Raw genomic sequence first — 21436 nt, forward strand, 5'->3', positions numbered from 1 at the left:
TTGAAAAGAGATATGTGCTCAGCTGGTCTTCATCTCCCAGATTCCATAAACCACATCAGGATATTCTCAGGATAAATTCCGAGGAGCAGAAAGGGTCCGGGGAGCCCTGTGCTCACGCGACCATCTTGGATGCGCGCTAGGCTCCTCCCCCCAAACTTTTTTTAAGGAAAATACTGGCACTGTGGATAGCGCTGGAGTCCCTTGGGAGGCATTCAAGGTCACAATACGGGGCGTGGGCATTGGGGCGCAGGCTGGGGTCTTGAAAGACTTACGCCGCAGAATCAGTAAGCTCGCTGCGGAAATATCCACTTTGGAGCGTGCCTATGAGCGGAACCCTGCACCAGAAAAACTGTCTGCGATTTGTGACTTGGTTTCAGAGCACAAAGAAACAGTAGACCAAGAGATGGCACACAGATCCTGTCGAAGCACGGCACGTAATTATGGGGAAGGGGGACGGCCCAGCCGTGCCCTTGCGCAGAAGCTGGCGGCGCCCCGGAGTCACGAATATATCACCAAAATGCTATACTAAGAGGGTGAAGCACACTTCAATACCCCAGAGATTAGTAGGGTGGTGCTAGATTTCTACTCTGATCTCTACGGGGTCGGACTCAGGTGCCGATAGGCAACATCAGCTCCTATCTGGATAATATTGCGCTGGGGTGGCTGTCCGTCGACCAGCGAGAATATCTCACGCAGCCCTTTGATGTCGAAGATGTCAAACTTGCTATCACGTCTCTCCCAACATGTAAGGCAGCAGACATTGATGGACTCCCGAGCAAGTTCTACAAGGCCTATGCCGAAGAACTGGCCCCTAGATTATTGTACATATTTGCGGAGGCGTATGAAACCGGACCGCTCCCTCCCACACTCAAAGAGGCACTCATTGTTATGCACTTGAAACCGGACAAAGCTGCTAATGCGAGCGAATCCTACAGGCCCCTTTCCATTATTAACATTGACGTCAAAATTCTGGCAAAAATAATAGCCAGTAGACTCTGGCCCCTAGTTCCCAACCTGGTACTCCCGGATAAGTCGGGATTTGTACCCACCAGGTCGACGACGCACAACTTGCGCACTGTCTTTGCCACTTTCCATTATTTTTAGGTGGATTTTCAAGCGGTACCTGTGCTACTTGACGCCGCAAAGGCATTCGACTCTCTGCAGTGGGAGTATATGTTCACTGTGCTGCTGCGCATGGGTCTGTCACCCTTCTTCCTCAAATGGATCCGCCTACTATATGCTACGCCGGTGGCACGGATATGCATGAATGGCTGGGTGTCTGAAGCTTTCCCGATAAATAGAGGTACGCGTCAGGGTTGCCCTCTGTCGCCAATACATTTTGCGCTTGCGTTAGAGCCTTTGGCTTGTAAATTGCCCCAGCGATATGTGCTGGCGGCGTTGCATTTTTGTCGGCAGCCGCTGGTGGTCTTGCTGTACGCTGATAACATGCTGCTGTATGTGTACGAGCCGGCCACGTTTTTGGCAGAATTACTCCGCAAATACGTAACATTTGAAAGATATTCAGGTCTAGGTATAAATTGGACAAAGTCAACGGTGTTCCCACTGACGGTCGGTACCCGTGAGGTAGGGTTGGACTTCCCTCTGACGTGGTCCACTGACCCGGTAAGGTATTTTGGTATATAATTACATAGAGATCCAGATGTGGTGATTTCTATGAATTATGGCTGTATTATCACTAAGATTACCGACCAAGCTGTGCGATGGGCTAAATTACCGCTTTCCCAAGCGGATCGAATAGCAGTCCTTAAAATGTCGGTTCTGGCAAAACTTCTTTATTTGTTCGTCAACATCCCGATTCACCTGAATATTGGATTGTTCAATATGCTTCAGTCAGCCCTGTTGTCTTTTGTCTGGGGTGGTGAAAAGCCCAGATGCAGCTGGGATGTGCTGGTGCAACCATTTGAGCAAGGTGGCTTTGAAGCACCTGATATCCGGCTCTACTAGTTGTGCGGTTAGGCGCAGTTTGCGCATTATTGGTATTTCCCGCAGTGGTTACAGCCGCACATTGCAGTTGAGGCAGATCCAGTGTTTCCTGTGCCGCTGGTGGCAGCTGCCCTATCGGATGGAAGTGGTGAGCCGCGAACCGAAATCAACCCTGTTCAATGCACTGCTTGGGCATGGAAAGCTCTAGCTAAAAGGATGCAATTAGACTACCTCTATACTCCAGCACTGCCACATGTGGCACATCTGCATATCTGCGCCACACAAGAGCAGGCCGCATTGAATACACTGGGAACTGCGGGGATTGCACAGCTGGGTGACCTCTATAAGCATGGCCAGTTCCGGCCACTATCAGAAATCCAGGACGGGCGGGAGCACAGTATGATGCTGGGCTTCACATATGTATGTGTGAGGCAGGCTGTCCGAGCTATTTATTCTGATAATCCAGCGTAATCGAGAACGCTACAGGCACTGCAGGCAGTGCTAGCAGGCGAAGCACATAGGGGCCTGATAACCAAACTGTATAATGCTTCTCTGAGGGAGCGGACATTATTGACATTCCCTCCTACAACAAATGGCATGCAGCACTGGGGGCCTCATTAACACTGGATGTTTGGAAGTTTTGTTTCACGCTGACAGGTCGCTAACGGCGAACTGCAACCTCTGCATTATACACTTCAAATACTTACATCAGTTATATTACACACCCCCTCAGCTGCGTAAATTTGGTCTGCAAGAGAGTGCTAGCTGTGTGAGGTGTGGACAGGATGATGCAGATTTTATGCATCTTGCATGGCGCTGCGCTGGTATACATGTATTCTGGATTCAGGTCACAAGAGTGCTTACAGATGTGGTGCTGGAAAATGTGGTGTGTGCGCCTGATGTCTGCTTACTAGGTTGGGTGAAGTGCCTTAAACCGGGCAATCAGAGACCTGGAGCTGTCTCTATTCTGTTTGCAAAGCGAGCGGGAGGGTGGTGGGTCTGTTCTTCTTGGGTACTGCTATGAATGTAAAATGCTTGTATTGACCATCCCTTCTGTAGGACTTGCTTGGCCCTGGCCTCTGGGCTCTGTATCATCCTGTTGCAAGCTGATCAATAAAGAGATATAAAAAAAAAATACCATAAGGGTCTTCTTTACATCGTTGTGGATGTGGGACATCCACTGCTTCTCTGACATAATATCAACGCCACTAATTTTGTGATACAAAAATATTGCAACAAAAATAATATCATGATCCTAACTATTGAGTTTACATGCTGACAAAGTAAACTAAAAACAATTCCATCTACAAAATATTGTGTTACTGAATATCGAGATTTCATAGGTAAGTATATACACTATCTCAATTGATAATAATAAAAAAATATATATATATATATATATACATATGGTTATATTAAAAAATGTTAAAATAAAGGTTATCATTTTTTCACAATGTTATATCATAAAATGAAAACTTACTGTAAACATTATGCAAATATATAAAATGGTAAAATAAATAACATGTGCTACATGGGCGTCATTCAGGGGGCACAGCTGTGAACCCTGGCTTTCCACTTGCGAGCCCTGGCACTGCCTTTGCGACCCCTGGCATCAGAGGTGGCAAAATCAGAACCAAAAACATGTGGGGCTCCGTATTGCTTATTGTCTGCCTGTTTTTAATTATGCTAATAGCGAATCACTAGATCCAGAGTCTCCATTTAAGTTCATGAGCGCTAATCTAAGTGCTACCCTCCTCGGGATAACCCACTTGTTTAGTGGCCTCTGAGGCAATAACATGTAGCGCTTATCTCAGGGGTGGCTGATATAAGCCCTGCATTGCCAGTTCCATGCCAGATGTATGCGCCATTCGCATAAAATATATTTACAAGCAATGGCTCATAGGGGCTAATTACGATGTCGGGCGGATGCAACACCATCTCAGAAATGGGACCGACCAAATCAAAATCAGCCGGTCGGAATTGAAACCGACGATGTTGGCCGTAAGGCCACCGACCTGAGGTCAGAGGCCTTACGACCGACATCGTAATAGGCCCTAACAGGCACATGCATCAACGTAGACTTTTGCGATCTCTTAATTGCGATTATTAAGGAATCGCAATTAAGGAATTGCAAAAGCCTATGCATGTAGGAATCGCTATAAAAATAGCGATTCCGACACATTTCTTAATTGCGAGTCGCAATTAAGGAATGCCGTCCCATTCATTCCTATGGGCCTCCAGGCCCATAGGAATGAATTGGAGATTGCATGAGCAATTTGCGAGTACCAGTTGGCAAATCTTGTAACAAAGTGCATCAACCCTCTAAATCTATGTTGAACATCACAGGCTTTTACTGCCCACTTTTTGAGATGATCAACTCTCTAATCCTGGTTCCAGCACACAAACTCTATAGCATTAGCTTCATGAGGTACATAGCTCTGTCTAACATAATTTAAGAAACAACCACTGTTTATTATGTCCTAATATAGATCTTTCTTTAGATTTTCTGACCTGATAGAGCAAAGTGTCCAACATGCTGATGCTGAAGACCCTCCCAGCAGCGAAGGGCAGTCGGAACATGAAGGCCAAGTTTGATCCATTCTCTCGTTCTTTCTGCAGACAGAAGTGAACACTGGTTAGTTCAGATTGTGAGGTCGCCATAAGCAGAGGGAGCTACAATAAAGAGAAATGGTTCTTTCAGAGTAATTTACATTAGTAACAAATGTGGTCACAGCATGCAATATAGAGTCTCAAGGAAGACTTGCTCCAATGTAGACAGTAAATTGATTTTTGTTGATTCATTCTTTTGGAATTATTTTCTTTCCCAAGAATCAATGTTTTTGAAAGAACTCATTATTTTCCAGTCTGTAACTGATTTTTGTGGTAATTAAAAAATATATATATATATATTTTATTTTTCTGTGCATTGGGGTTACAATTTTGGAGCAAAATTAGCTAAATTCACCACAGTATTGTGATGTTTACAAATCACATTTCAGTTTCACCACTTGAATTTATATTAGCTGGGTCTTCCTAGAGGACTGAAGATAAATAGCACTGCCAACCAGCAGTAGGACAAAATAATAACTTGGCGCTGCACAATCTTAAGTCAGTTCTAGATCACTGAAGAGAGTCTGCTGTTCATCCTTTAAGGATCGGAGGATTGCAAACTTCAATAGACGCTCACGTCATTCCTACATTTACTGATTAATGGTCTAAATATTACAACTTTAAATAATAAAGGGCAGGTGACCTTGGTATCCATTCCCTGGCCTGCGGCATTTGAGTATTTTATTAAATTCATTAGATGTACTTGCTATTTCATATGTTAAACTGAAGTATTCACAGGTTCAAATTTAGAGACATTTATGTACATTGATAATGTAGGTTGCATGGGTACAATTGAACACAAAACACAATATTCATGAAATGTAATTTGCGAATAAATACAGCGTAACCCCTACTGTGGTATTCTCAAAGACTGAGTTACATTAAAATTGAAGATCACAAGAGATGTATCCAAAACCTGAGACCTCTATTTCTTCTGAAAACCCAGTTGTTAAATGTCTCATTCCCAGCTTGTCTCTTCCCTTAACTCTGTATCCTCAATACAACTTTCTCTCTTGCCATTAGGTATCATGAACTCAATGCTCAGTAATGATCGATGGCAACAGTATACGCTATCAGGGCTATTTACAAAGGTAACTAACACTTGTGAATAAGTTGCACGTGCATGCTTACTCTTACACTTTTTAGAAACTTTAGTACTTTGGACTGTTCAACAAATTTGAGTGTAAAGTTACTCGAAAGTGTACACTTACATGTCCTAAAATAGGGGGTAGAGATACATTTACGGATTCAAGTTGCTACTCCCGAAAAAGAAACAGTTTTAAGTCCATCTCCACATAAGGGCAACCACTAGTATTGCAACGCCCTCCTATAGAAATTAATGGAGGTAGTGATTTACAATAAAATAAAAGCCCATAGGAAATAATGTTCATTTAAATTAAATTGTTTAAAATTGTGACAAATATCAATAAAAATATTTTAATGTTAGCAACATATCTAAAAATAAAACATACTTATTTAAACAAAAATGTTTTTTATCAACCCTTTATGAATGTATACATTATTATAACCTATATTTAATACCATATAATGAAACTACTTTTAGTTAAATCAATACATCACTTTTAAAAATTATTATTGCATCATACAAATATTTTTCACTTTAGGTGAAAATGTATTTTTGTCATTTAAACTTCAGAAAAAAATAATTTAATTTAATATATTTGAATTATTAAAAATATAATCCAAAATTAACTTTATAGTGCTATAACTTTTTGATTCCGTTTATCTATGAAATAAATATATAAAATAATTTGCATTACTTAATACCTAATTAATTATATGGTTTAGCAAACGTTTTGTAATTTCCCTATACTTTACCAAAGGGAAATCTACTCCCCAAATGTGGTAAAGTATAGGTAAATGTGAAAAATTATATTTCATTTAAAAAATAGTAAGCATATTTTAGGTTAAATATTAATGTGAATTAATTTTGTATGTGTATTTCAGATGCAGAACAAAATGTTAAAAAAATGCTATAGCACTCATAACTTAGGGGCTCATTATGGTGGCAGGTGGACATCAGTCTGCCCGCCATCATAACGAGGATGGGACCGACCACCAGACGTGCGGGGGTCTCACCAGCCCAATTACCATGCGCCCGCCATACTGGCGGGCGCATCCTGTCCTTTTACCATTGCAGATGGTGCTGCTGGCTGCAGCACCGTCGGCAATGGTGAAAGTGTATGCACAGCATTTCCGTGCACCACGTGGCAGGCACCACGCGGTGCCTGCCACTTGGTGCAGGGAACTGCAGGGGGGTACCATGGGTACCCTCCAAGTGCACCCCCCCTGGGGCCCACAACGGGCCCCCAAAGCCAACCCCCGCCAGCCCTGCCATGGCGGCATCGCCACATCATAGTATGCCTGCTAGGCACTGCCACCATATTGCTGGCCCAGTTCCGCCCGGCCGGCAATCGTAACGATTGCCGACCGGCGGAAAAGCGGCAGACGGACTTTGTGTCCGCCACGATACCCACAGCCATTGTAATATGGCTGGGGTATTTCACGTTACTATGGCGTAACGGTCGCCACTGCCGGCTCGGCGGTGGCGATCCTTATGCCATCGTAATGAGACCCTTAATTTTGATTTAAATCATTCATTAATTCAAATCTTTTAAATAAATATAAATAATATTTCCGCAGTTTTAAATTAAAAAGTAATTTTCCTTCCTTTTTATTATTCATTAATAATTATTAAAAATGATGTACAGAATGTTTTGTAAGTAAAATAATTATAGATTATTAAAAATTAGGATACATTAATTTATAAATTAAAAAGGTTGCTAACATATTTTTTCATCAAATAAGAAATATGTTTTATTTGTAGGTACTTTTTAACATTAAAGCATAATTATTTATATTTAATTTAAGATTATTTCCTGCTTGGTTTTATTTTAAGTCCATCAATCCATTATTTTCTGAGGGAGGGTGCTAGAGTACCAGTGCTAGAGTAACAGTGATTAGCTGTGTCTGGTGCTGGGCTTAGTGCACCACTGGGCTGGAGTTATTTACTCATGTTTTGGGTTCCTTTTGGCTGTAGTAACGTTGAAAGTTTGTGAATAGCAATCTGCTTACTTTTTTGTTGGTAGCTTTGTGTCCGTTCTTAAACTCCTCTGGAACCCTTCATAAACCCCTCCTTACTCTTCCCTAATCCCCTGCCAATTAGTAGTAAATATTCCTTTTTCCAGCCACTCCCCTATGTCCCTCACACATTAAGGGCCTAATTTGGATGTCGGTCAAACAGGCCAGAGGCTTTCTGACCGACATCCAAGGTTTCAAATCTGACCACGGTATTCCAATTTCAATCCGACTGGCTTCCGAAGGGCTCAAGGAGCCAGTCGGCCAGTCAGAATCACCACATAATCCCGTATGGACGCCATTTCCGCCATCGGGATTATGTTGTTGGTTTCTGACAGGCTTTCCATGTCGTGTTTTCCGACATGGAAAGCCTGTCGGAAAGTGACTTTGGGGGCCCCTAGCAGGGCCCCCCTTCTTTGTGGCCTCGGGTTGGGGGCCGAGGGGGCACCAATGGTGCCCCCTATAAATCCCTGCACCGTGTGGCAGACACCAGGGATTTGCAGTAACTCCCATTTCTCTATGGGAGCTTATGCTACGGCTGGTTTCCGATGCACCAGCTTCCATAGGGAAATGGGAGTCTACACCATGTGTGACTGCATCATAATTGCGGTTTCAGACAACCAACCTGAGGTCGGTCAGATACGAAACTGAAGGGATGCCGGTCGGAGTCAACTCCGACAGACATCCAAATTAGGCCCTAAGTAGCAAACTTCCATGTGCGCAGATCTCCCCATAGAAAAGATTGGAGAGATGAAGGTGGAGATTTACACTTGCAGGTTTGTGAATGCAATTTTGTAGTATTTTTGTAGTACTATTTTAGTACTACTAAAGTACTATAAAAAGCAGTTTGTTAATAGGCCCAGCAGTTTGTATATAGACCCCATTGTAAACATCTATATAAAATAACATAACATTAACTATTGCTTTGATGCCATTATATTATACATAATTCTTTTGACATGCTGAATATGTGGGGCAACTAATATTCTGTCTGTTTTTGCAAATTTGCTGGCTGAAATTAAGTCACCAGTCTCAACCACCATCCCACCGGCTTTTGATGCAGCCTGTGAGCCAAAGAAATGAGAAACTGCACAGCAACTGGATTTTGGAGTATGAAAATATCATACATCACTGAACCATAGTGCTCATTTGCCATAAAGACCATTATGAGGTAGAATGCCATTGACCTCAGACTCATCCCAAAACATCAATAAATCCCATGACCATGACAATTTCTGAGAGAGAGGTCTTACCTTCTCCAGCTTGGAAAGGGCGAAGGAATAGCAGTCTTTGGCTCTGAACTGCATGAACCTCATGTTGGATGGATGGGTGAGCTCGGTGATGATACTGAGGCTTGGGAATAACCTGGAAGACAATAGAAGAGATTGAGGCCCTGGTTTACTCTCATGCAACATTAAGCACTGTTCCCCAACAGATAGCTTCATAAACAGCTTTGCTGCTCAACTTCCTGCCACAAAAACGTGGATCAGCAAAAACATTGATGCGTTTTCCACAAAGCTTCATCTACTAAAATAGCATAACATGAGATCTGCTAAAATAGCACAACTTAGGATCTACTAAAATAGCATGACTTGAGATCTACAAAAATAGCATGACTTGGGAACTACTGAAATAGCATGACCTTGCTTTGTGTGAAATGTTAACACACTCACACACACAGCAAGTATAATATTGTGTGATATTCCTATGTCTACAATGTCATAAGTACTACAAATTCCACATTTTATGCACCTTTCCCTTTGCCAGTTGTTGCTGTGCATTAATTTGCACTGGAGGGTTTCTTTAAAATACAAATGTCACCATAGGCAGGTGCCCCATCCTTGCACCAAGCTTCAAAGCCTACCTCTGTGGTAAGCAGGCATTTTTTGTTTGATCTCAAAGAAGAAAGAGGTAAGGGGGGGGGCATTAACAATAATAAACTAGCTTAATATTATTGTAGGTCCAGCATACATGCCCAACAATCAATGTTAACAAAAAGGTATGCAGTTCCTGATATTAGCGCAGTGTGTGTTAGAATCACTAGGTCCCAGGGTGATGGTGTGATCACCCTGGGACCTAGTGATTCTAACACACACTGCGCTAATATCAGGAACTGCATACCTTTTTGTTAACATTTTTTGTTTGATGACACAATTGACTTGCAACTCTTAACAAAGGTCACACTGCTCAATTGTATACAGTTTGCGTGGTGCAGTGCTGCATTGTGTGAACCCTAGTGAAGCTGGACATGGATGTCTTACTCTTTGTTTTGCATGTGTCATAAGATTATTCTTAAAAAATGTTTTCCTGATAATAGTTGCACAGAACAGAGAGAGATAAAATATAATGCAATAGAAAAGAGAGATTTGCAAGTAGTTTACTAGTAGGAAATACAGGAATTGGCACTTTGTATTGTGAAGTAATGACATAGGGTTTAGGTGAAGTATTGTATATTTCTCATTAACGTAATTCTCCAATCAGCAAAAAGATCACACTGATCACCTTAGGATCCCTATAGAGTGAACTCTATTAAAGAGTGTTGCTTGTTTCCTACCTCTCTCAGAAACTGCGCCATAGATTCTTCAGCAAATTGTGAAAGGGAGAAATTTATCAGATCACACAGCGAACCTGCTGACGACCCTTTTTCGCTTCACCTCATTTTCAACCCAGGTGTAAGTTTCATAGAATAGTGAGAGAGATCTTCTTCGGTGCATATCCCACCAGATGTTGCTCCATTCACTTGAGATAGAACCAGGCTTTGCAAACTGACAGGCCCTGTAGCTGCTTACATTTCTTTTGTCACTTTGCTGAAGTTAATTCTTCTAGTTATGGAGTGTAGTTGGCTGTGGCGATCAATCTAGGTATCTTCAGAGGTCATGTAAGTGCTCATCTCGGTTTTGTTATTTTATTGAAGTTCATTCTCCTAAGTAAGGACTCTAGTTTGTAGTGGTGATGATTCTAAGTATTATGAGGTCCTGTAAATTGTTCATATCTCTTTTGTAACTTAATTAAAATTTGTTGTCCTGGTTAGGGGCTCTAGTTTGCTGTGGCGATGTCTCTAGGTACCTTCTCAGTTCGTGTAAGTGTTTATTTCTGTTTAGCTACTTTATTGTGGTTTGTTCTACCCTTGAGGGGCTATTGTGTTTCATGCAGATGACTAAAGATATCTTCCTATGTGCCGTAAGCACTCATAAGTGTACATATCTCTTTTGTTTGTTTATTGAAGTTTATACTCCTTATTAGGGATTCTCAAAGAATTTTTACTATGGTAATAGAGAGAGAATGTATATATGTGAGTGATGTACAGTGACGTCTTCATCACTAAAGCCTTCCTCTTCCTACAAATGTATTTATTCGGTTCAATATGAGCCTGGCAAAGAGAACTAAAGTATTTTCAGCAACTTTATATTTTCAGGGTGCTTGAATCCTTATATTGAAGTTGAGCTTGAAAAAAACGTACGAAAAAATTGGAAAGCTATGCATGATAGACTTTCCCCGAGCAGATGTGTAGATTTTCAGCTTTTAGCAAATTCCCCAAAAATACCAGCATTGTGAATGGAAATCTAAATCAATGCAATTCATATATTTCCACTCACATGAAACACACTGCTGGTGATTGCCCAGTTGGTAGAGAATTTTCTGGAGTGTGGTGTTACCTCTCTATCCTCATGAATTATGCTGGTGGTCTCTTCCTGTTCTCACACTGAAAAGTCATTTACTCCTGCTTTTTGCAGAAGTAATTGTACTTCATTATTAGCGAGGGGAAGGACAATCAAATTGTTTGTGGGAGTTCACTACATTTTTGCTGACCATTCCCCAATAGACCCACTTTCCAGCTCCTAACCCTGTAGACAGAGCTGTTAACAATGTGCCCCACAGGTTAATTAGGAAAAGGTCTAAGCGCCTGATTATTATGGCAGACATCATCCCGGGATGGGGACCACCCGCATACAAGGTGGCGGTCCCACATATGCAATTACAATGGGACCGCCACCATGGCGGTCGCATCTGCCATATTTAACATTGTAGCGGGTGCTGCTACTGCAGCACCCGCCACAATGTTAAAAATGCACCTTTAACATTTCAGTACACTATGTGGCAGGCACCATGCGGTGCTTGGCACATGGTGCAGAGAAATGTAGGGGGCTATCGCCCTAGTGCTCCTTCCCTTGGCTGGGAATTAAGGGAGGGCCCGCTACATGCCCCCAAATTCGTTTCCGCTTGTTGTTTTGTGGCGGGTTGACTGCCGCGAAACAACAGGCGGAAAAGAGATATCAAAATCCCGACAGCGGTGCCTGACAGGCACCCCCGCCATGCTGGGCAATGCAGCTGCTCCGAATGGCGGTCAGAAAATGGCCGCCTGTCGGAACCATGGCAGTCGGTCTTCCCGACAGCCACGATCCCGCCCGCCAGAGTAATCTGGCGGGCGGATAACCGCAGTATCATGGTGGCGGGCCTGCCACCGACAGTCTATCAGTGGAGGGCCTTCCGCCATTGTAATCAGGCCCTAAGTTCTGTCTGAGGGCGCCAATGTTTCCTTCTTGGCATTTATGTCAGAAGGTTTTTATTTGCCAATCTCAAGCTCATAGTGATGCACAGCAATAATCTGAAAAAGTCTTAGGAAGTGAACATATTTAGAGTGGCATATGTTGTCCTAACCAGATCCAGATGCATCTCAAAGTCGAATTCCTTGAGGTGTCTTGTGCTGTGTCCCCACTGTGCATGTATCAACATTTAAAAATATTTTGCTTGCATTAACAACAGATATTGAGTATTACCTGCTGAATCAAAGGTAATCAACATACATGTTATCAGTGAAAAATGTTGTCTGTGCACAGTGTGGGCCAGTTACACAAACATAAAGTTAGGCCAAAAGTCTAACTTAGACCAAAAGTTCAATGTTACTACTTTTCAGTATTGCCAAAGGTAATTTACTAATAGTAACTTTACTATTAGTGAACTTACTAGTAGTAAAGTTACTAGTAATAATGTTACAACTAGTAACATTACTACTAGTAAAGTTATTAGTAGTAACTTATCTTTGTAAATACTGAAAAGTAGTAATATTAGACTTTTGGTCTAAGTTAGACTTTTGGTCTAACTTTACCTGTGTGAGTTGGGCCCTTAGACTTTAAGTCTAAAGGTGGATTTCATGTGTAAAGTTAGACTGTAGATGTAAATTTAGACTTTAGGTCTAAATGTAGACTAAAGTTAGGCTTCAGGTCTAAGTTTACATTTGTGAATCGGGTTGAGTGTGTGTATACATACCTATGTGCATATGTTTAGGCTACACTTTTTACAGCTGTTAGTTTTGTAGCTACAGGACATCTATTTGCCTTCTGAACATCTAGATGTATTTCCCCTTTCATGTCTCCATATTGACCCCAATAAAAATCTTATGCTGTAAAATGTAATCCGCTTGACACTGATTTTGCATCATGTTTGAAGATTCCCGATAAGGAATATTGCCGGCCTACCTTGTTTTTCTTATAACATAAATAGATGAGTGTTCAGGTGGGGAATGAAAACTAGGTTTACTCCTCAATTAGCAAGTGGATTTCTTTCCTTAAATCCATTTACCCCATGCCCAGTATTCCAATGATGTGGAACAAGATCCAGTGATAGCACCAGGAGTCAAATCACATGCACCCCATGGAGATGCAGACATTGTTTGATTTTCTATATTTGTGAAGTGAGTCCCAGCTGCAGGAGGCTTCACAGAAACCTTCTACAGCAGCAGCAGCACCAGAAACATTGGAATGTAGCCATAGAGGACCGTGATGTTGGTAGGCAAGATGAGATCAGGTTACAGAAACAAGACTATAAAGGGGTGGTGGAACATGTAACTGGGACATTAATTGACCACACTCTGCCATGGCTGATATACTTATTAGGAATATTTATTACCAATAGATTGCATTTGCTTCGTGCAAAGACCTCCTTTAAGAATTTAATCTTATCTTAATAAAATCTGTGCTTACCTGAACATGGTCTGTACGTTGACGATGGTTTTAGCATCGGCCATGTAATCTTCCTCGGCGCTCATCGTGCTCTCCTTGTCCACCACCACCAGGTTGTCAGCATAGATGATGCCACACTGCAGCAGATTGTCCAAGCTAAAGGAAAGAAGCAGATTACAGATTGATTTTCAATGATTGTGTTTTTAGTAGCAGTCACACTCCTTTGAAAAGTTATACTTCATAAAGTCATCTATATGAGTAGGGCATTATCTAAGTATTTAACCCTAAGAAGTCCTTGCGTGCCTGGTATTCATGAAGCTGATGCTGCATCCCAACAACCTGGGAGGGAAATACGAAGGGGCAAATTTACTAACACCTTGCACTGCCAGAAAATCACGCAAGATGAAGTAAACCAGCGCAAAGTCTTGAAAAGGTATTACCTTTCAACACAAAAAGTATTTTGCACTAAAAAAGTGCCCTTTTTTCATAGGTAATAGTGCTTTGTGCTTTCTTGCATCACTTTGTGTCAAAGAGGGCGTTACATGGGTGTGAAAATGGCAAGCCACTGCAGCAAACTCCCATAGTTTTAGACACAAACCATAATCTATTAAAATAATCAGACTGGGCTTTGCATTAACAAAATAATACTTTCTTGAAGCAGGTGCTAACTTGGAGAAACATTTTTATTTCTCCAAACATTCCACACATTGCAAGTGTGCAGACCATATCAAATATGTGGAATGTATTAGAATTTGTCTAGGCATACTTTGTAGTGGAAGGGTATGCTTCCAATACAAATCCTATGCTATACATCAATCACACACCTCTGCAACATGGTGCAAACGGTGTGTGTGGCACTACGCAGCTGTTTGTGCATTTTTAATAAATATAGGTCTCCACTCACCCCTCTCACAATTACTACTAATACACATATTTACATGTGTGGAGACTCTAAATTTAGTTGGAGGTCTGCATACAGAAAAAGGTAGGAGAGATGAAACCTCTGCAAGGAAGTGAATAGCATTTTGTTGTACATTTGTAGTAACAATGTAGCGCTAGAAACAGTACTACAAAATGCAGCTTGTGAATATGCCCCAAGGACATTTGTTTAAAATATTTAATTGGATTTATTGGTATTGAAGGTTTGGCAGAAGGAATAGTTTTACCTCATGGCACATATAGTAGTTATTTTAGCCAAGTTTCATTACAGACACCTTGATAGGACAGTGAGACTGAATTCAAACACTAGCGTTTGGCATGGCTTTTTGGTGCAAAATTTATTTAGTATCAAATTGCGTATTACCACTGTTTAACATAAACATTAAGCTCTAGGGAAATGGCAAAAATAAATTGAAATGATACTATAAAAATACTCAGGCTATTTATTAGAGATTTGAATGGGTGCTCGTGTGGTATGAAGCGGTGCAAACAATTGCCTCACATTACTTACCATTAAAAGGCCTGCATGCCCAGCACAAAATGAGCACCCTGGCAACCCTTAGTAAATCTAAGCGATTAAATCCTTAAACAAATACAAACCCATCACAAAAAGCCAAATTGATTCACAAATCCAAGTCTGCCTCAAAAATGTCCTGGTTCTAAGTCATTAATGAAGCAGATACATCAGGTTGTTAACCTTATTCATAAGTGCTAAAAACATACAGATCAGGGGCTCTTAATCTCAATATTGAGTTCCATAATGCGTCAAACACTGACCCGGGTACCTTGGTGGTGCTACCCCTCTTTATTGGTGCAGGATTTTCTAATGTTGGATGGTTTCTGGTGGATGAGGCATGTGTTCAGGTTCTGTTTGCACTGACTAGCTACATACACTGGAGTGACAGGAGCCATCTTCAGGGTAACCACCATGGGGCCTATTTACTCAGGAAGTGTGACGTATGTAAGATCTACTCCTGTAAAAGGTACTGTGGTACTCTTGTAAGTGCTCTTGCCTTTTTTCCTTCAAAACGTCTAACACGGAAATACAATGGGAATATTTAGAGAACATTCATATACAGTTAGTGCAAATAGAAAGGATGGTGTCCTCATTGCACTTTTAAAATAGAGTTGGACAATTTGGAGTCTAATAAGAAATGCATGTATGAGTAGCTAAAAGAGTACTCCATGAGAATATTGTTACATACTCCAAAATGCCTTTCTGAACAGGCTGTTATGTCTCTGGTGTGTCTGCTCCAGCATGCAGTGTTTTTAGAAATGTACAAGTACAAGAAAGAACACCTACTTGTCAATTGTGCCGACCATATAGTAAACCATGGGAAAGCAGCAGATGGCTTCTAAAAAGTGGTTATCCGGACTGCAAGAGAAAGAGCTACATTAGACAAAAATATGCAATACTCCCAGCAATCCTCACATGCAACTTATAGATAGATGGATTACATACAAAATAGCTATTGTTTAGATCATTGCCTCTATCACTCCTTGCGTCCTCATGAGTTGATTGGATTTAGACGCTGAGATACCTGGAGCCCAGAAGCTCTGATTCTAGCAGGTCTCCCACACCTAATCTCTCCATTTTGATTTATAATACTTGGAATGGGGAATAACGATGTGTTCCCAAGAATATAAAGTCAAATTCTACATTTTTCCCCAGATTCCAGGGCCTTCTGAGCAGGTGGTAAATATCAACAAGGCCTGTTTCGAATTAGGGAGCAGGAGGTCGTGCATGCATCTGAGGCCATGCCACACTAGGGCGTCCCTGAGGGAGGAGCGTTATCTGGTTCCCTTTGGTGCTGGAGTGGGTGGATGCCCACAGGGCTTTGTCTTTACTCACAGCTGGATCTGCACCTGGTAACACCTGATTGGGTGCCCCCAGACACTGTAATCCTGGTCTAGAAAAACTGGAAAACCCAAGAACATAACAGCATGACAGAGTCTACCCTCCTGTCAGAACTTCACATTTGTCAAAAATATAATATCTTTATCCAACTCTAGCAAGCAATCATCTCTATGAATGAATCTGCAAGAATTATCCACACCACTTCTGGGTGAAGAGGTGACATGAAGGAGAAGAGTGGGAAAGAAAGGGGCTAGATGCTGACGATCACGCTAAATGACACTTTATTAAATGACTTTAAATAAATATCATGATGCAGCACTTCTGCCGCACAGACCCGAAGTATCTTGCATTAGTTCTAAAACCATGATGCATACTTCTCTGCAGTGAAGTCACTCCCATGGCCTGGTCAGTCTCTTCAGTGGTTGTGACTACTTAACCGAAATTGAATTTTCACTATTAGGTCCCAAACACGAGCAGAACCACCACCAAACCCCCTTTTATGTGCTATTGCTCTCCTCATCCTCATCCCATCATAGTTATACTCATCTTGCTGAGGTAGCACATCAGAAGCTGTAGCAAAACCTCTCTCTTCTTAATGGCTGGATAAGAAGTTGACCAATGTGCTGCTCCGGTTGGGTTATTCCTTATTCTTTAAATTGACTCTTTATGACAGGCTTCTACCTGATGTTATGTCCAGTACATCAAGATCAGCTCAATTTGGCTTGATTCAATTGAATCGTCAGTGGAGGGTGGTGGTCCATTTCCACGCTGCTCCCCCTCCCCTCAACTGATGAACTAGTGGGTGCTAAAACACGTATTTCCACTTGCTTTCTCTGGGCTCCTTGAAATACTCTAGAGATTAAGATGTCCTTATCAATATCTGCTTAGCACAATGGGTCACCTAAAAGGGTTACTTCTTCTGTTTCTGATACAGTGCACTGAACTGTAACATCAGAGTATCAAGGTGCTATAGAAATGGAAAGGAAATCTAATTGAGTGTTTATGCATTCACAAATCCAACAAAATTGTAGACATAACTACAAACACTATGCGGTCAACAAATCACAATTGAGAAACAGTTTTCTATCAACTTGAAGACACAATAACTTAGCTTAATTGGAAATCAATTTAAAGATCTCATATTGCATGACACGGTAGGAAGGCTGTATCACACGCTCGTTCTTTGAACTTGAAAAGAGTCCCTTCCACTTTGGTAACATCAGAGAATGCACAATGTTCTTATTTTTATTGTGTGTGCACTTACCATTACATTTTTCTTGCAAAGCGTGGTATGAAAACTGATTTTGCATTGAACAAATTGACGAGTAAATTAATAGATTTTGGGTTGGAGTATGAACGGCTTGAAGGGTCTTCTACACTACACCCTTGGAGGATTTCAGTGTATGGGAGTAAGCACAGTAATCCAATACATTAATAAATCAGCAGTAATTTGCCATTTTTTGGTGCTGATCCCGAGTGCCCTGATGGGAAGTGTGATATTGATCACAAACAATCCGGTACCATGGAGATCGAAATTTAACGGGTGTGATAGCAATGCATATTACATGTTTTGCCATTCAAAATGGGGCATAACGTGCAGCTTTTGGTGCGTTCTGCAAAAAATTCCAGTTATACATTGACCTGCCGATGTGTAGGTGGTGAAAATTGCGGGGTGCAGACTTTATCGCGTTCATTAATTGCCAAGTGTGTTAATACTACACCATGCATACTTCCGACTCATGCATAACCAGGGGACCTGCATTATCACGCTTGCTTGTAGTAAGTGCCATAGTTCCTTTATGTTGAAGTCATGGGCTCACCACATTTTAGTCACAAAAATATATTTTTCCAATTGGAAGCTCTTTTCCCTAAACTCCCATTTAATACAGTTGTGTTCTTTCTTTACGTCTAACCCCTGTCTTTCACAGCAGTACATTTGCATTGATTTTCAACTTTTCATGGTGGGAAGCGACCAAAAAATGTGTATGTAAAAACTCGCAAATTTAAGAGTTCATTGTGTTTTCAGAAATGCTGCAGAATATGGAAAGGGCCCTTACATGACCCTAAGTGCAACTAAGTGGAAATTGGGTAAGCAAGAAGGTTTGTAAGCACCTGCGACAAACAGCTACAATGACCATCACGTCACACCGGGCATGGTCGCCCTTGTGTTATACCGGTGAGGAGGGTTGACATAAAGAAGGACTTACTCGTTATCTAGAAGAAGCACAATTGGATTCAGCTCCTTCCGGGACCTGTAGTAAGCACGGAGAGGGACGATGAAGTTGTAGAGCCCGTTCCCAGCGGTCTCAGCTGAAACAATTATTAGCTTGTTCTTGAAACCATAGGCTTTGGCGTCTACGGAGCTGTTGTGTCTGCAGGCCTGTGGGAGTGAAAGGGACAAAACACATCAGTGGTCACCCAGAGGTCTCTGGACAAGAAATGACCATCACATCAAAGGGTGAAGCAGAAAGAGGCACATCTTGGGACTCTCTAGCCCTGAGATTTTTACCCGAAAGGCAGCACGGCCCAGATCTACCTTGCCAAGACAGAGAAGGCCAATACAGTTGTAGCATTAGGTACCCATATTTTGATGTGGCGACCATACTTTGATGTGGAGGTTGCAGGAGCGGCTCCTCCATAAGGGCGGAGGAGTGTCGCCCTACTAAATAAATGCCCCAGAGATTAAAAATAAAATGTTAATAAAGTTAATTTATTACCATTATATTTTTCACTCCTCAGTCCCTGAGCCGAGTGTCAGAGAGTGGACCAGTGCTGCTGAGCAGCAGCAGCAGGAAGGAGTGGTGGGCTGGGCACTTAAGTTTAAAGTGTGCATGTCACTTTGGCATTCTGTCTTGCGACAGCCAGCCAGACATGCAGATCTTAAATTTAAGTATTGAGTGACCTTCCAACATGCTGAGTACATCACACCAATATACAGCAGTAGTACCTCCCTGACAAAGTGTGAGCTGTTTTTGCTGTACCAGAAATGTCAAAACCTCTCCAAACAACCTTCAATGTTCACATCCAAAGGAGATGGCCTGAATTCTTAGGTGGCCAATTCGAATAGCAATCTCTGTAAGAAACACCTACTGGTCCAAACTAGAATGCCATTCTGCAGGGCCTCCACACAGGTTATTGCTATTCTATACCTTCTCGTTCTATGTAGAAAGTAGAACTACTATTTAGGCATTGTACTATACTACACCCCCATATTGGCAATGGGTCCCACCCCTCCACCCCTGGAACTCATAGCCTTTCAGGCCCCTGGGAGAACGATTTGAGAGGTTACTCCCAGTTTGGTTCCCAAAGGGCATAAAACAACATTTGAGACCAGGGATTAGTATTTAAATTATACATGGAGTCAGTGACCACTCTGTAGTGGCACTGAGCTATAAACACCCATCTAGGCCAGTGTCCAGCAGAGTTTATTTGCCCCCCCCCCCGGAAGCCAGATTAACAAGTGTGTCTCCAATCTGCCACCCAGCAAGCCAGAAAGCACCATTATACACTAGGGATAACTTTTTAATTATGCATGTACAGGGTGAGGGCATTGGGTCGTATTGGCATTGGGTTACAACCCTCCATCCCAGAGGCCCACGTAGTATTTCTAACTTCCTGGAAGGCAGATTGAGGAGTTAACCCCAAACCTGCCCATGTGGGAGGGGGCTGGGGGAGCTGGAAGCAGGAGAAAGCACCTTAAGACTCCAGGAATTACTTTATTTGTTTGTAATTATGTATGGAGTGGTGTCAAGTCTGTGGGAGCATCATGCCAGCCTCTTGCCCCCAGCTGAGGACAGTCTTTCTCACCTCTGGGGAAAAGATTGTAGGTTTACCCCAACTCTGCCCCCATGTTGCTTAAAACCCACAAGATATTGAGTGGATGACCGTCTCGTCCTGGCATTGGGCTGTCCCATTCCCCCCGACCCGGAACGGTCTAATTGCCCTCCATTGGGAGAAGATTGGAGATTTATCCCCAATTGCACCCAAGGAGGCATAAAGCCCACTAGAACCACAAGGCTGAAACATACCTTAAAAGGTTACAGGGTGTGGAGCTTGCCCATCCTGTAATCGGGCTTCCCCCCATCCATAGGCCCTAGACAGTGTTGCTGTCTTTGGTGCAGACAGACTGGGGTATTGCCCCACACTGCCAGCCTACATGTCAAAACTATGCCCAAGGAAATCCTGAAGTATTCAGGCTATGGATCAGCTGCTACTGTGAGACCTCTACCAACCCTGGGCATTTCTGAAAACCTTATGCTCAGTTAAATCCAGGGACGTGTGGCTTGCCTGGATCTCAGCACAATGTTTCACACAGAGTGCCATGTGAGAGGAATAACATGCAATTACTTCTCAGTTGCCATGTGGGATCGCTGCACTGTTTGGACACTAATTTAGTCTGCACCGAGGGAATCCTACCAACCATTTCTGAAAACTGGAGATACAGGGGAATGCAAGGTGGTGTAGCTGGTTGGGATCCCAGCACACTGTCATACTCAGAATGCCCTGCATACAACAACACAATACATACAAACACAGCATTTTGTTTCTCTTTCCATGGCGGATGAGTGCAAAATTTGGGACCTGGCTTGGCCTACACCCTAGGAACCCTACCAACTCTGGGCATATCTGAAAACAGGAGAGTAGTGTTAGACTGACATCCATGGTGCGGTATTCCCCAAACCTTTTGCCTTCATCCCTCCTGTTTTCTGAATTTGCTTTTGTTGGCGTTAGGACTCCATACAGTTTACCACTGCCAACTAGTGCTTAAGTGCTTGTACTCTTTCACTAAAACATGGTACAATTGGCCCACATCTCATTGGCACATTTAATTTACTTGTACGTCCCTAGTATATGGTACTACATGTACCCAAGGCCTATAAATTAAATGTTACTATTAGGCCTGCAGCACTCATTGTGCTACTCACAAAAGTAGCACTTTAAAACATCTCTACAGTATGTCATTGCAGCCTGTAGTACAATTTGAAACTGCCATTTGAACATGACAAAACAAACAGGCCTAAACTTC

At 42.2% G+C, this 21436-nt stretch overlaps 1 protein-coding gene across 4 annotated transcripts in view; it reads right to left on the minus strand.

The window, feature by feature from the left end:
* Nucleotides 1-21436, minus strand: part of KCNT1 (potassium sodium-activated channel subfamily T member 1) — a 1722207-nt gene that overhangs the window by 57695 nt on the left and 1643076 nt on the right. For 2 of the 4 annotated variants that reach the window (XM_085613491.1, XM_085613512.1), the window contains exons 21-25: nt 18618-18790; nt 15856-15927; nt 13635-13769; nt 8907-9018; nt 4456-4557 (exon numbers count right to left, since the gene is read on the minus strand). In XM_085613491.1, coding sequence (XP_085469617.1) covers nt 4456-4557; nt 8907-9018; nt 13635-13769; nt 15856-15927; nt 18618-18790 — 594 coding nt within the window. Of the gene's footprint in view, nt 1-4455; nt 4618-8906; nt 9019-13634; nt 13770-15855; nt 15928-18617; nt 18791-21436 lie in introns of all 4 variants that reach the window. The other 2 variants (XM_085613497.1, XM_085613504.1) reach the window with 1 other exon arrangement.

The sequence above is a fragment of the Triturus cristatus genome, chromosome 1_2 (assembly GCF_964204655.1).
Source record: "Triturus cristatus chromosome 1_2, aTriCri1.1, whole genome shotgun sequence".
Lineage (NCBI taxonomy): Eukaryota > Metazoa > Chordata > Amphibia > Caudata > Salamandridae > Triturus > Triturus cristatus.